Genomic DNA, 14,048 nt, shown 5'->3' on the forward strand with positions numbered 1-14,048 from the left:
ATTTAGCACATTACTGGGCTCAGCTGCTCCCGGTCACCGTAAAACTTAATACAGATAAATCATACTTAGCAATTTCCTGCTGACATATGTCTTAGTGGAAAAATAAATACAAAGAACAATAGACGAAGCAAAAATTCGAGAGTTAATTTAATTTTAATTTAAAACTTTCCAATAATTTCAACTATAAAATTCCTAATATGACAACTTAATTTCCGTTCCTTAACCCTCTTTATGAATAGAGATAATTTATGGAGAGTAACTGAAATATTTTTTATAGTATTTCCTTCATTTTAAATTTGTCTCATCGATTGATTACATATTCAAAATAACTATACCTCCTAAAAATTAATTTAATACCCACTAACATATGAAATACCACGAATTTATTTCAGAAATTCTACGGGGGCCACAGTGTTGCAGTAGGACATTTTTCTTGACACAATCTAAGAACAAACAGCTGTCGATGGTTTGCTCTGATAAGAATATCTGAGTGAGAAACATGTTGTAAATATTGTTTATCTTGTGATAGACAACTGGAGAAATGTGGCAATGGTGCCTCGGTTCATGACGGACACCGGAGAATAGGACTACGTAGAATTCTTTGTATTTTTTAGATTTTTGATCCTAAATTTCTAAATGAGTGAAAAACTTTCCGCGCGTCTGCAAAAAAGTTCCTTAGAGTCAGTTGTAATAAAATTTCGATAGCGTCTAAATATATATCAATCAATTCACAAAAAAGTGTTAGAATTGGAAAACAAATTGAATACCACCTTTATCTAATTAAATGAAATCATTAGTGCTATTTATCTATTTAGTGAACAAAATTTTCTGAAAGTTGCTTGTGATAATCAGTAACAATTATAAATAAAAAAATGATTTTCATTTAACTGTTTAATTATCCTATTTCAATGGTTTTGTTCCATTGAAAGTAAATAACACTCCTGAATGAGCCAGTGTTAGATCTCAGCAAGATATTCGTTTTGACTGTTCTTGAGATTAGACGGTGACAGCGATGCTCTGAAAAGAGCGATCTTAAGCGGGCGCTGAGTTGCTCGAGCGCAGTTAATGAAATGAACAAAATACAGGAAAACTGACTTGTACAATTTCAAATTTCTAACATTTTTAAGTTTGGAACTGTTTTAGTTGTGCATTTCTAGCTTAGTAATGATTTGATACTAGGAATAAAGGGATTCTGGTTTATCGAAGTACAAAAAATACGAAAGCTCCCGATGCTGGAGCATAAAGTGATTCAAAAATAAATTCAGAACATGAAACTAACGGCCCATAACGCAGTCGTCAGGTGAATATTGCACTTCATTTGAACTGTGAGCACGGATTCTCCATTGAGTGCATTCATATCACAGGAAAATCAGATTTTGCTCTACTGTTTGCTTGTACCACTACGGATTGTTTGAGTGAAACGTTATACTGCGATTAGTGTTCTATGATTTTTACCCGCTTGGCTCTGTTTTGAAACAAATTATCTACATGCATGTGTTCCAACGATTCACGCTGAATTCAGGTAGAAATGAAAAGATGAAGTTCTTTTAAGTATCAGGATTTCATTCATGGCAAATTGAGGTACAGGTAGAATTAACTTTTACTTCTGAACATAACTGGGTGTCAGCATCGAAATAGCCGTCATTGGGACAATCGAAGTGGGTCATGGAGGGTGGATCACACACATAGAAGCCTTGACAGTTATATGGATCAACAATATTACCCGGCTTGACACAATAAGTCTCACATTTGTCGCAGAATTGGTAACATTTATCATTATAATCGACGCAAGTTTCAGCCTCGAAGTCGAAATAGGCCCCATCTGAACCTCCGGGGCATTCGAATTTCTGATGTCCTCCGCCGCTCAAACAAAGGTAATAGGCCCTGCAATCATATGGGTCAGGTCTCAGGGTGCCAGCTACAGAGCACTGAATCTCGCAGGGGTTGCAGAAGCCCGTGCAGTAATCGACATGAGCGTCGGAGATGAGGGAACAGCGGGCGGGAGTCTGGAAGGTGTTGAAGAAGTAGCCGTCTGGGCACACTTCTCGGGACGAGAGCACAAAATTACCTGCAAGTGATGAAGGAGTAGCGTTAGGGGCGTACTGGATGGATGTCCGGAGTTCATAGACAATGGTTTTCTGTAAAATAATATTATTGCTAATGAGTACTGATAACCTTTATTACGTATTACATTTAAGTTTTTGCCATTGAGAATTAATTTTTCAGTTGTTCAAAGTTTGAGCTTCATTCTTGTTTTGTAGAAAATGGTAATGGTGCAAGAAATATTGTCATATATTCCAGGGAATTTTTTTTTCACTTTCATCTTGGGCAAAGTGATGACAGCCATGTATTGTGCAGCTGAATATAATAAAATAGAGCAAAATTCACATTAACATCTATTTTAGAGTAATTAATGACTAAAAGTTTTTGATTGCACTGAGACTTGAGTGCATTGTAAATAATTAAACTAGATTAGAACCTGATGGCAAGTATTTCACTCAGTATTACCACGACTGGTGTTTAATGTTCGCTCTTACTATCAAAAAGGACTATTTCGTTTCATCTGTGCTATGCGTATTCTTTTTACTGTGACGTAGTGATATGACTCATATGAGCTATCGTAGTGATAAGAGCAAGTTTCTAAAACTGAATCATATTTTCCTTGGATGTGTCGCATATAAGTCAGAATGCAATTTTTTGCGATTTTAGCTTGTGTGTTGTCTAGATTTATAGTAATTATTGTGCTTGCGTTCTTACCGTCTCCGAAGACGTCCACGCAGGTGTAGTAGCCGAGGCAGTTGCTGGGGTCTGGCACCAGAGTGCCGGACTCGGTCACGCCGCTACACGTAGGCGCGCATTTGGACTTCTGGCTCAGCGCCACGGGCTGAAATTTACCGTAAATTTCAAAATAAGATCTTGACTAATAACAACGGCGAAAAATTTCTCCTATCTCTTCAGAGATCCGTGATAAGGTCAAACGGATATGGTTACTTATAGTAACCAATAAATGACTTCGACGGGTTAATACTAAATATTGTTACAAACATCGAAATGAAATTATTGAAATTGAAGCGAACGCTGTCCAGCGCCCTAACTTTGTTATTTAAAAGTTTATCAATCAAGTAAAACTAATTATACAGTAAGAAGCTCGAAGCGAGATAACAAAAATTAAATCTGCTACGCTTACTTACCACAAGTAGAAAAGTTAAGAAAGCACCAAGAATAATCATAATGAGAGGTGTGAGGTTCTGACCCAAATGCTGTTGATGAACTGAGGTGGTACTATCGTGTGCAGTATAGTGGTGGGTTTTATATGTTATCTGTACATCTGAAGTGATATGCGGAAAGTTGACCATGTGACGGAGAAGAGATTTCCAAGAACATATGTTGCCATCTTTCTGGTTAATTTTTGAACCTTGATCTCCCGTGAAGGGTCGTAAGCGAAAACTTAAGCTGCTCATCAACGAATAAGGAAAAAAAGATAACCATTTTGTTTTTCGACAAACAAGAACAGAAACGATAATTATTTCAAGATGGTGAGATTATTCATTCGAGGTATTACAATGATCATAATGGCAATGTCCTGCTTGGAAAGTGACAACGTAATGGAGATGAACTTTATCTTGAATTTTAATTAATTGAGAGTAATTCTCTTCTAGATGTAAAAAAATCGACATTCTACAACAATCTAATTGACTTTCATAACATAATGATATGAAAGAATTTTATCAACATGCAATTTATAGTGCAATATGAAACGCGTTTTTAGAGAAAATACAGTTTTTAGATTACGTCACCTCAGCGCTGTGGCCGTGGAGCAACATATGTTGGGAAACCACAGACGTCAATACAGAACCATCCTTTGAGTCCACATCTGTTTACGTACGCGACCTATGCCTCCACGTATTAAAACTTCATGTATCCACTATGTATCCTATGCCTCCACGTATTAAAACTTCATGTATCCACTATGTATCCTATGCCTCCACGTATTGAAACTTCATGTATCCACTATGTATCCTATGCCTCCACGTATCCACTTAATTCTGAATGCAAGGTGGGAGACTTACTGCTGGCGAAACACATGTTAGTTTCTAATTAATTTTCATTTGCTAAATAAACCTAAAGTTGTGGCGAGTCTCTACTATTACGGGCACGCAGTAGAATATTCAATTAATGAATTTCACGTTAAAAATTCGAGCCGTAATTATTCTTTTTTTGGATATCTTAACATTTCACCTTCACTCTCACGAGAAAGTGTTTCAAGACAATGTAAGTTTTTAACAGTTTCAAAATTCTATTCAAAGTTCGGACGAACGTGCAGGCAATTTATCTTAATTCATTCTATGATGTTAGAGATAAAATGAAATTAGTTGTTTGTGGTATGTCTTACATTTCGGTGTAAGTAAATAAATGAAAAATTTATCTCATAAATTTTTAAAAAAAGCAAATGCAAAATATGCCTATGCTCATAAAAGGGTTAATAACGTCAGGGCCTAACAATTATCAGGAATAAACTAATTTATTAATTTGATGTTAATTTTTAGGTAATGTCGCTAGATAATATGAGTACTACCTTCACTACAGTTTGCAAAAAAATTCATCCAATTCTTTGACAGCTTTTTCGGAACGAATTAGGAAATCAAACCAATACTACTATACTATGAATAGTTGCTTAATTTAACGAGTTTTGGGTCATCCGGAAAATGTTAATATTATTTTACTGAATAAGAATTACTGGTAAATGTTCGTAAATGGTTTAAGATATTTACTCCAAGCCATGAGCATACATGGCAAATATTACTGCGGGAATCTCTAGCTAGTATATATAAGAGCATGTTCAGCATCAAGTACTATATAATAGACTTGTGATTCATGTCCTGTACACGTTGAAGCGTTTACCTGCTTTTGAGTGGGGACTTTCCAACGTCCTTGCAGCGAGAATCAAACGATGGAAATGTTTTAAGGCGTTTGATTTGATGTTTGGAAGGTAGTAGTTAATGCAGAACTCTTGAGCTTAAACATTTTCTATTTTTAGCGCATTTTCTCATTTATGGAAAAAATGAACTATTGTGCTCGCCATGTCCGTCTGTCCGTCCGTCCGTGACTTCACGTTTTCGTCGACGAGAAAATGTGCTCTCTGTCACTCACTGCAGTGAGTACTGAGTTATATTTTTTATATTTTTGTTTCGCCAACGACTTTTCTTTAAGTAGGGTAACGTGGGGCAGCGCGCCCCCCACTTTTTTTAAACTAAATTTGTGATGAAGTTTTAATTGATACGAGGTGGTTCTTTGTTTTGTTTAAAGGTACAACTAATGAGGAATGTATGATGTGAATTAGACGCCTATAGAGTTATTCAATTTTTAATGAAACACTATTTTGTAAAAAGTGTCAAAATGGGCCCATTGCCCCACCCCTGGGGCAATGGGCCCAAGCGGTAGAGAACACGGACCAATATCTGCCATACTTAGCGAGAAACCCGCTATGGGCCCGTGACCCGCAGTGGGCTCGCTGCCCCATGTTACCATACCTAGTAAAAGTGATCCTGCTGTGGCACAATTCTTGGCCATGCACTTCAGCAGTAATTAAGAATCTCTTTGATGTATTCTATTATTGTAGATGTACCGCCAACCATCTTCTTCTAATTTTTGTCAATAATAATATCGCAATTTTTGACAGCTAATTTTGAATCATGTAACAGGAGTTTGATCTACATTATGAAAAGCGATTGAAATGAAGCTTTAAATCAGAAATACATAATTTTCCAGCCTGATCCCCACACGAAAAATATGTAAAAACGCAGCCAAAGCAAACTAGAAAATTGGGTTGATAAAGCATCCTCCAAACGGCTTTTTTATTTAAATGATGCCCATATAGTTGGATAATAAAATGGTGGATTAATCTAACTTCCGATAACTTACAAAAATAGGTCAGTTCACAAAAAGGCCAAGATCAAATTACGACACAGTAACTATGAATATATCAGGTGAAAAAAACAATGATCAAAGTTTCTGATGTATTGTGGTCAGAGATAATTCCTCAAATTATTTACCGTTGAGTTTGATGCCGATTTCCCAAGGTTATTTGAAACATTATGGCCTGCATTGAATGACACATTCTGCAGCATTACAAGAACCAGTGTCAGCGTTAAATACTTCGCCATTTGGGCAAGTGAACTGCGTAATGAAGGGTGGATCACATGAATAGAAACTGTGACAATCGTAGGGATCGACAATGTTACCTGGTTCGACACAGTACGGGTTACATTCGTCACAGTATGGGTAGCAGTTTCCAGTAGATGAGATGCAAGTTTCAGCAATATAATCGAAGTAAGTGCCGGCATCGCATTCAAATTTCTGATGACCTCCTCCGACTAAACAAAGGTAATATGTCGTGCAAGAATTTGGGTCAGGTCTTAGGGTGCCAGCTACAGAGCACTGAATCTCGCAGGGGTTGCAGAAGCCCGTGCAGTAATCGACATGAGCGTCGGAGATGAGGGAGCAGTGGGCAGGATTCTGGAAGGTGTTAAAGAAGTAGCCGTCTGGGCACACTTCTCGGGACGAGAGCACAAAATTACCTGAAAATGTCAGGGTAGCGTTAGGGTCTTGCTGGGAGGACCGGTGAAGTAAATGTTTTATCTCATTTTGAAATTCCCGCGCAAGTCTCTGTTACAAGAGTCAATGATGTCAATGACGGACAATTATTACAACAATCTCAATGATTTTATCTACGAATATTTTGGCCCGTGGATTCATTACTAGATCAGCAAAAATGGTTTCGATAGTGTCTCAAACTGAGTCATATTTATCTTGGGCGTGTCGCCCAAGAAAGCAATTTTTCCACCACTTTAGCTTGTGTGTTGTACAGATTTATCATAACTGTCCTTGCGCTCTTACCGTCTCCGAAGACGTCCACGCAGGTGTAGTAGCCGAGGCAGTTGCTGGGGTCTGGCACCAGAGTGCCGGACTCGGTCACGCCGCTACACGTAGGCGCGCATTTGGACTTCTGGCTCAGCGCCACGGGCTGAAATTTACCGTCAATTCATAGCAAAAGATATCGACAGATTACAGCTGTGATCAGTCTTCTAGATATGTTCACATTTATGGGAATGAATTAAAACGCAATATGCATTTTATAGTCTTTAATGCGATTGGATTCCTTAGGAATAAACGCTGCTCCGAATTAGATCGGATTGACAGTCACTACGGTCTAGATTTGATCATCTACAAATACAATTAAAAAAATGCCTTGCAATGCTACCAAGATATTGTGAAATATATTTTATTGTAAAGGTACATGGAAAAAATAATGTTGGCATTGATAAATCAAGACATTGTTTTATGACATATGTTCCCAATTTTAAAGTTAATCGAATGATCGACGTTAAAAAAATCCTAGAAAATTTTCCGATTGGACGGTCTTCAACATTTTTCTATAAAGAGAACAATTCTGTAATAAAAGACAGGGCTATACATTTGAGTGTATGCTATATTTTGTTACTTACAAGGCTCAAAATGATGAAGTAGCTGCACACAACAAACCTGAACATGACTCGTACTAGATCTAATCGTTACTGACTAGAGGCGAGTGGATAAAGGTACTCAGAAATCATGCGAATTTCTCATAATTTAATAAAGAATAAGTACCATTTACATGAGAACATACACCTGAATACCTGTAAACTAGATTACGTAGTCGAAGAAATTCTGACTAAGATTTTCCATGAATTACATGTGACGAAATATAATCAGTTATCGGTTACATCGACCATAAGAAGGTCACGCCAGCTGCCTTTACAATAGAGCTGTCACACGCTATAAGAGATCAATATTTCTGCGTAATAATATAATATATTACGCAAAAATATATATAAATTAATGTTAATATCAATACCGTCCATATTAAGTCAATATCAAGTCAATATAATTAGTTAGCTTTGTCAATACAACTTATTTTTTGACTAAAGATTTTCGGTGAATTTTAAAATTTTTTCAAATGTTTATCTTTTACCGTCCAATAGTCAAATATGAATGCTCGACACTATTTCATCGTAACAAAACAAAAAGGAATAGGCATATAAGATGGATTAAAATTAAACTTTTTGAAAATGGTCAGCAGCAATGCTGAGGGTTCTTAAAGACTCACGGAAAAATATATGTTCAGATTTGAAATGCCTAGCACCATATCGAACCCGGTGGAAGTCGAGTAGCTATTTCAAACTATCGTCAGTCATGAAAAGATCCGGTCAAATGAAACGATATTAGATCTTTGTGAACAAGGCACGAAAAGGAAAAGAATCGGCGACAGGCCACATCAGGCCTACACTTCAGCGCCGAGATCCCTATGTTATGTTTTATTAAAAAAAATAATAATAATAATAGCGGTTTCAGCGTTTATTAGGCCGTAGACCTGTCGCCGAGGTTATGTTATGTTATGACGGTGTTTTCTTCATGCAAAGAAAAGGACATGAAAAGCCCGTCAATATTAAGCTTCGTTAAAATACTTTAATAACCTATTACTATCAATCTTAAGTTGAGGAATAGAATAGTGTTTCGAAAAAACCACTGCAAATGATGACAATGTAGAACTGCAGATCCTCACATTTAATTTTTATGCACTCGTATAATCTGTAGACATCTAAAAGGTTCGCAACTTACGGTCCGGCGGAGTATTCGTGAAATTGCTCGATGTGCATAATCATATATTTGGTGAAAATATTCGATGAAGATATCTGGCCATCTCTACCAAAATCATAAGTAAGAATAATTTACAAAACATTGATCTGTAACTCGACATTTCGAAACACATTTTACCTCAGTCACCACGTCCAAGAAGTGTTTTCTTACTTAAATTTTCGAATAAATAGTTTTCTTTCAAGTTTTCAGCTAAGACTTGACATTTTTTGCTTTTTTAGTGCAAAACTAATGATATATTTCAATATAAAAACAAGATTAAAGACCTAACACGAAAAATTCTAATAAATGGAATGGCACATTGGTTTTGTACCCACATTACTGCAAAATATAATGACAGTGCTACTCATCTCAATAGAGCATAACTATGTAACTCTCTAATAACAATAATAAAAATAATAATAATAATAATAATAATAATAATAATAATAATAATAATAATAATAATAATAATAATAATAATGATAATAATAATAATAATAATAACAATAAATAATATAACAATAACTCTCTAATAATTCATTATACGTGAATCATGGTAAACGATGGGAATGGGAGCGTTTAAAGGTACCTGCGACACTGATATGAGACATCATGTTCGTTTTTATTCCCATCAACCTATTGATATTCATTAAAAGTTTCTCACAAGTAGAAAGGGAAAGAAAATTGGCATTCTGCACATAGTGTGTGTTAATTAGATTATTCCTAATGTAATGTCTACCTCAAATTGAAAATTTAATTTTTACGTCTATTCGATTTTGTCTTCTGTGGTTTATTGAAGAGTTCACAAGTTTGATATGCAGCCCCGACTTCATTAACGAAGATGCTGCGTAATAATACTATGCGCTTAAAAATTACTTTTTGAAGACAACACTTCTAAAGAATACAGTGTCTCCTATGTTACACATCTACAATGAATTTCTAATTTTATTTTCATATATTAGTAAAAATTCATTTTTATTTTTTTAAATATTAATATATGAAAAAATAAAATAAATTTTCAAAATTATTTATTCTGTCAATTGATTCATGCCTTGTCTTCAACTTTGCACAAGTGCGCAAAATTTCAGATTGATTGGACAGGTAGAAGTGTGTTGAATATCGATTATAAGATCTGTAGAAGACAAAATTATTTTTTCAATTTTTCAAATTAAAAAAATTTTTTTTTTATTTTAAAATTATATATTCTGTTAATTGATTCATGCATTGTCTTCAACTTTGCGTAAGTGTGCCAAATTTTAGATCAATTGGACAGGTAGAAGTGTATTAAATATTGATTATAAGATTTGTAGCAGACAGACAAAAAAACAAACAGACAAGAAGTGAAGTTAAAGAGAAGTGTTGTAAAAACAAGGTTGTCTTGCAAGTTAAAGTTTAATCACGTTGTATTCAAATTTGTTTGAGATTTTAGATTGAAATTTTTACATTTCCTTAGACGCAATCATATACAGTATAACTAAACTATGATTAAGCTTAACTTATTTTAGTGACTAACTCTAATCAATAGTTTACAACTAGTGAGTCTCTTTCCGTATCTAATGGTCTACAGCGTCTGTTAGTTACATTCAAATCTTGACCAGTGATCAAATTCTAATTACCACTATTTGGCGCTTTTTCCGAGGCTGAAGTTGGTCATTGTCATAAAGACGTACTATGTTGGTGAAAGAAGTGTGTTGATTTTTCACAATAATGCTAGAGCATGTGTTGTTTCTCATGGTCAGCCGTCCCTTGTAATCTGGTTAAGAATCTGTATCACTGGTCCACAGTTGCACGAAGCCATCAGTCACAACAAGCCTTGCAGTTTGGTGGGTATGGAGTTTTTTTGCATATTTTTAAAAATTATTTACCCAACTAGTTTCATTTTTTGGTTAATATGTCTTGTTATGAGTAAAATTAACAGCTCATTAGAAATGTTTAGGTACAACTCATCCAATTTGAATATTACTCCCTCACTTGAATCATTTTAGTATCGTAAATCCGTACGTAAAATAGACTAATTAAGACCGTGCATTGCGCACAATTAGCACCAAAATTTCTTTAGTAAAACTGAACAAGCTTGCTACTGAATAACTTTGCTGATTTATAAATGCCACGATAATTAATTCTGCCATTGGTCAGAACTTGTGATATAACTGTTGTTTTTCCAGGTACAAGATAACGTACGGGAAGGCCGATATGGAACTAAGACTGGCTTCAATTTTACTTATTTGGATGGTAAATATAATTATAACATTTTATTTGAATTGCTGAAGGTTTAAAAATACTTTAAAGGAACACAAATTTACATTAAATATTTATAAAATTTAAAAAAACATATGGGAAAGAAGTGATTTTATATTCAAAATAATTTTTAATTAATCTGGTGGCAGAACTTAACAATTAAAATATTTTATTTGAGTTCAGATGCTCGTTGGAACGCGTGCGTCGTGCGTCCCGACATGTAAAGACTCGACGGTTAACATCACTGAAGGCAGCCGCGTTCCCAACCCGGCCAACTGCTTCGAGTTCTACGTCTGCAGCGACCCTTTGGGCGGAAACAATTTGACTCTATCTCCGGAACCTATCAAGTGTCCGAACGGGTAAGAACAAAAACAACTTGGTTAACTAATTGTCGGGTTGACACTACCTTGATAATTGAATGATACACTACCTTGATTATTGAATGATACACTACCTTAATTGAATGATACCCTACCTCGATTATTAAAATTTCCGGGATTGAGAGGCTTCATTATTTTCATATTGGATTCAGTCATAGTGCTCCTTTCGCGTCTGGTCTCATTCTTGAGCATGTATAATTAGCTTAAGGTTGTCTCGATTATTTTCGACGTAGAATAGCTGTACAGTCGTACCACGAGGAACGAATCCCGAGTTACAATTTTACTTTGGTTTAATGAAATCACCGGACGCGATGTCTGAAACTCGATGCGTGAACTGTTCTTGTTGGCGCGATTCGAAACGAAATGCAAGTAAAGATTGATTTTTCTTGACTGCCAAGTCTGACTCCAATGAACGTGTAAACAAGAAGTTAATTGTTTTGAAGTGTGAGTCTGGAAGTGCCTGCATGTTTATTTTCTGTTTTTTTTTCTCATATATAATCGGTTTTCAGATTTTCTTTTTATAATTCTATGTTGCTTTTGACGTATTGGGCTCGTTTTAGGCCGTGTTTCGATAAACGTGTGATTTTTTATTTTCTGTTTTGTGGTTGAAAAATTTGAGACTATCACAAATTTACTTCGTATATCATACGATGACTGTGCATTTATTTTTTCACCGGAAGTTTTCAGTTTCAAGATGACATTTGTTCATATAACGAATCCTCATGAACGTTCTTTGTGTATTTCAAGCGGCGCAGTTCTACTGACATTGCTCATTATAAGTAGAGTTGCGGTCAGCCGCGTTGTTCTTTTGTTAGGATTCATAATTATCCTGGCTAGACTAGGATATTGTGAATTTTTCAAGATATTATATTAATTAGACAAGCAGCAAAAAATCTTAGGATAGACGTGCTCCATCTCGAGAAATGAGATATGTAATTTATTTCCTTGAAGAAGTTAGTTGTTGCTTGGCTGAACATAAAAGCCTGGATCGAAGTCTGTGACATGATACGAGTAGATATGCGATATGCTTTCCAATGGCTGCTGCTATCGGTTCATTATCATAAAATATGACTATCACTAACAGTTTATGCTTGTCAAATTGAATTTTTAACAGATGTCTTCATTACTGTCGTACGTTCCGGGGTTTTTGAAATAATTTAAATTAAATTTGGTGCAAATTTTACAATAATGGTGACAATTACCGGATACCCGTTTATGGGAATTTTTGTAACACTACCAAAGGTTAGTGTTATAAAAGTTACAGAATGACTTAGGCTACTCTTCTAAGTAAAAAATTTAAAATCTCTCTTACCGGCAGAACATACTTCGATGTGAGCTCGTCTAAGTGCAAGACGATTCCTTCAGATGGCAGCGCGTATTGCGAAAACTTGTGCGATCCTTGCGATCTGAAGTGCGAGGCGCCTGGTGGGTTTGCACTCAGTTTGGTCAGCCGTAAATGAATACATACGCATTAAAATAATAATTATTATAGAAAAACAGGGATATTGCAACTTTATTCTGATGAATCGGTATTCGTAGGTTATTTGTTATGTTTTGTAACGAATTTTTGAATTTGAAGTGGAAAAATTTTTGCTGCTCCTCTAAACAAGCCTTGAAAAAAAAAAAGATTAGTAATTTTTTTCTCTTTCCCAGGTACTTTAATTCCCGACCCGTATGCGTGTGATTCCTACTACATTTGTTTGGCGAACAATGAATCCATAATTTCTAACTGTGGTGATGATCAAAGCTTCGACTACATCCAGGGAAGCTGTGTGGCCACCTCTGATGCTGTGTGTTACAAGTCCTGCGATCCATGCAAAGTATACTGCGTTCATGAGGGCAAAGTGCCCAACCCTTTTGACTGCGAAGGATACATTTATTGTGAACCTCCATACGGTCAAACAGAGTTCAAGTGTCCTCCTGATCACCAATATGAAATCGGTTCTCAGAAGTGCGTTCCATACGGTGACCCAAATCAAACTTGTGATAATACTTGCACCGACGATCTTACCACTACTTCTGTTACAAGTACCACAACTGAGACCTCACCTACCACTACGGCTGATCAGCAGTAGCAGTGTCTGCAGCCAGGCTTGATATTGATTGAGAAGTCGAGAGGTTGTTTGAAGTATGTTCTTGATTTTAGTATTGGATCATATAACAAACTTATGTATTGAACGCACATTTTTTATAGTTACCTAAGCTTCGGGTTAAACAGCATAGCCTGCTCATGAAATCGTGTTCTACATTTAGTTAAAGCGTCATACAAAAGAAACGTTCTCAAGTTCCTTCAATGCACTTTATTTCTTTCCGGCAGTGCTTTTTTTTAATAACTTTGGACGTTGTTTTTACCATATTTCGAGATGTTAGGACCAAATTTTGTCAAGAAGCCCTCATGCTACACTGTAATGTAGCTCAATCCGTAAGGTAATACATGAATTATTATAAATACATTTTAATTCATAAAATTTATAGTAAAATTGTCGTAAACTATTAACAAAATGAAAAATCCTTATCACGCACCAAGTTACTAATTTGTATTCTCTCCACAACGTTTTGTGTTGGAATGAACATTTTGTGCATTAAAAATATACTGGAAAAATATATCATAAATGATTCACTTACCTGAAGCTTGCGAGTCCTACGAGACTAAGAATGTTAGTCCGTTAACGTAGAGTGGCCTGAACGTGATATGGTAGTAAGCATTTAATTGTCCTGCCCATTTTGATGTGGTACCAGGTAAACTATGTTCTA

At 35.6% G+C, this 14,048-nt stretch overlaps 3 protein-coding genes across 3 annotated transcripts; 1 reads left to right on the top strand and 2 right to left on the bottom strand.

Moving 5' to 3' along the window:
* Positions 1–1,542: 1,542 nt before the first annotated feature.
* On the bottom strand, positions 1,543–3,271 carry LOC108669453 (low-density lipoprotein receptor-related protein 2). The gene is made up of 3 exons (XM_018156782.1): positions 3,192–3,271; positions 2,758–2,884; positions 1,543–2,068 (listed from the first exon to the last, which is right to left on the bottom strand). Exons 1-3 carry the CDS (start codon positions 3,228–3,230, stop codon positions 1,563–1,565), a joined length of 672 nt encoding a protein of 223 aa, XP_018012271.1. The 5' UTR covers positions 3,231–3,271; the 3' UTR covers positions 1,543–1,562.
* A 2,732-nt stretch (positions 3,272–6,003) lies between these two features.
* On the bottom strand, positions 6,004–7,613 carry LOC108669456. Its single transcript, XM_018156786.2, has 3 exons — positions 7,506–7,613; positions 6,898–7,024; positions 6,004–6,578 (listed from the first exon to the last, which is right to left on the bottom strand). Exons 1-3 carry the CDS (start codon positions 7,548–7,550, stop codon positions 6,094–6,096), a joined length of 657 nt encoding a protein of 218 aa, XP_018012275.1. The 5' UTR covers positions 7,551–7,613; the 3' UTR covers positions 6,004–6,093.
* Positions 7,614–10,449: 2,836 nt separating this feature from the next.
* On the top strand, positions 10,450–13,901 carry LOC108669454. The gene is made up of 5 exons (XM_018156784.1): positions 10,450–10,499; positions 10,842–10,908; positions 11,098–11,273; positions 12,613–12,719; positions 12,948–13,901. Exons 2-5 carry the CDS (start codon positions 10,870–10,872, stop codon positions 13,367–13,369), a joined length of 744 nt encoding a protein of 247 aa, XP_018012273.1. The 5' UTR covers positions 10,450–10,499; positions 10,842–10,869; the 3' UTR covers positions 13,370–13,901.
* The last annotated feature ends 147 nt before the right edge of the window (positions 13,902–14,048 follow it).

The sequence above is a fragment of the Hyalella azteca genome, unplaced genomic scaffold, assembly GCF_000764305.2.
Source record: "Hyalella azteca isolate HAZT.00-mixed unplaced genomic scaffold, Hazt_2.0.2 contig1645, whole genome shotgun sequence".
Lineage (NCBI taxonomy): Eukaryota > Metazoa > Arthropoda > Malacostraca > Amphipoda > Hyalellidae > Hyalella > Hyalella azteca.

What these genes read in the sequence shown, in the direction of transcription:
- LOC108669453 (XM_018156782.1), bottom strand. Translation starts at nt 3,230, where the DNA reads ATGATTATTCTTGGTGCTTTCTTAACTTTTCTACTTGTG. An exon ending in TCTTAACTTTTCTACTTGTG is followed by an intron (nt 2,885 to 3,191) that starts GTAAGTAAGCGT and finishes GGTAAATTTCAG; the next exon opens with CCCGTGGCGCTGAGCCAGAA. An exon ending in CGTGGACGTCTTCGGAGACG is followed by an intron (nt 2,069 to 2,757) that starts GTAAGAACGCAA and finishes CATCACTTGCAG; the next exon opens with GTAATTTTGTGCTCTCGTCC.
- LOC108669456 (XM_018156786.2), bottom strand. Translation starts at nt 7,550, where the DNA reads ATGTTCAGGTTTGTTGTGTGCAGCTACTTCATCATTTTGAGCCTT. An exon ending in ACTTCATCATTTTGAGCCTT is followed by an intron (nt 7,025 to 7,505) that starts GTAAGTAACAAA and finishes GGTAAATTTCAG; the next exon opens with CCCGTGGCGCTGAGCCAGAA. An exon ending in CGTGGACGTCTTCGGAGACG is followed by an intron (nt 6,579 to 6,897) that starts GTAAGAGCGCAA and finishes TGACATTTTCAG; the next exon opens with GTAATTTTGTGCTCTCGTCC.
- LOC108669454 (XM_018156784.1), top strand. Translation starts at nt 10,870, where the DNA reads ATGGAACTAAGACTGGCTTCAATTTTACTTATTTGGATG. An exon ending in CCTATCAAGTGTCCGAACGG is followed by an intron (nt 11,274 to 12,612) that starts GTAAGAACAAAA and finishes TCTTACCGGCAG; the next exon opens with AACATACTTCGATGTGAGCT. An exon ending in TCTGAAGTGCGAGGCGCCTG is followed by an intron (nt 12,720 to 12,947) that starts GTGGGTTTGCAC and finishes TCTCTTTCCCAG; the next exon opens with GTACTTTAATTCCCGACCCG.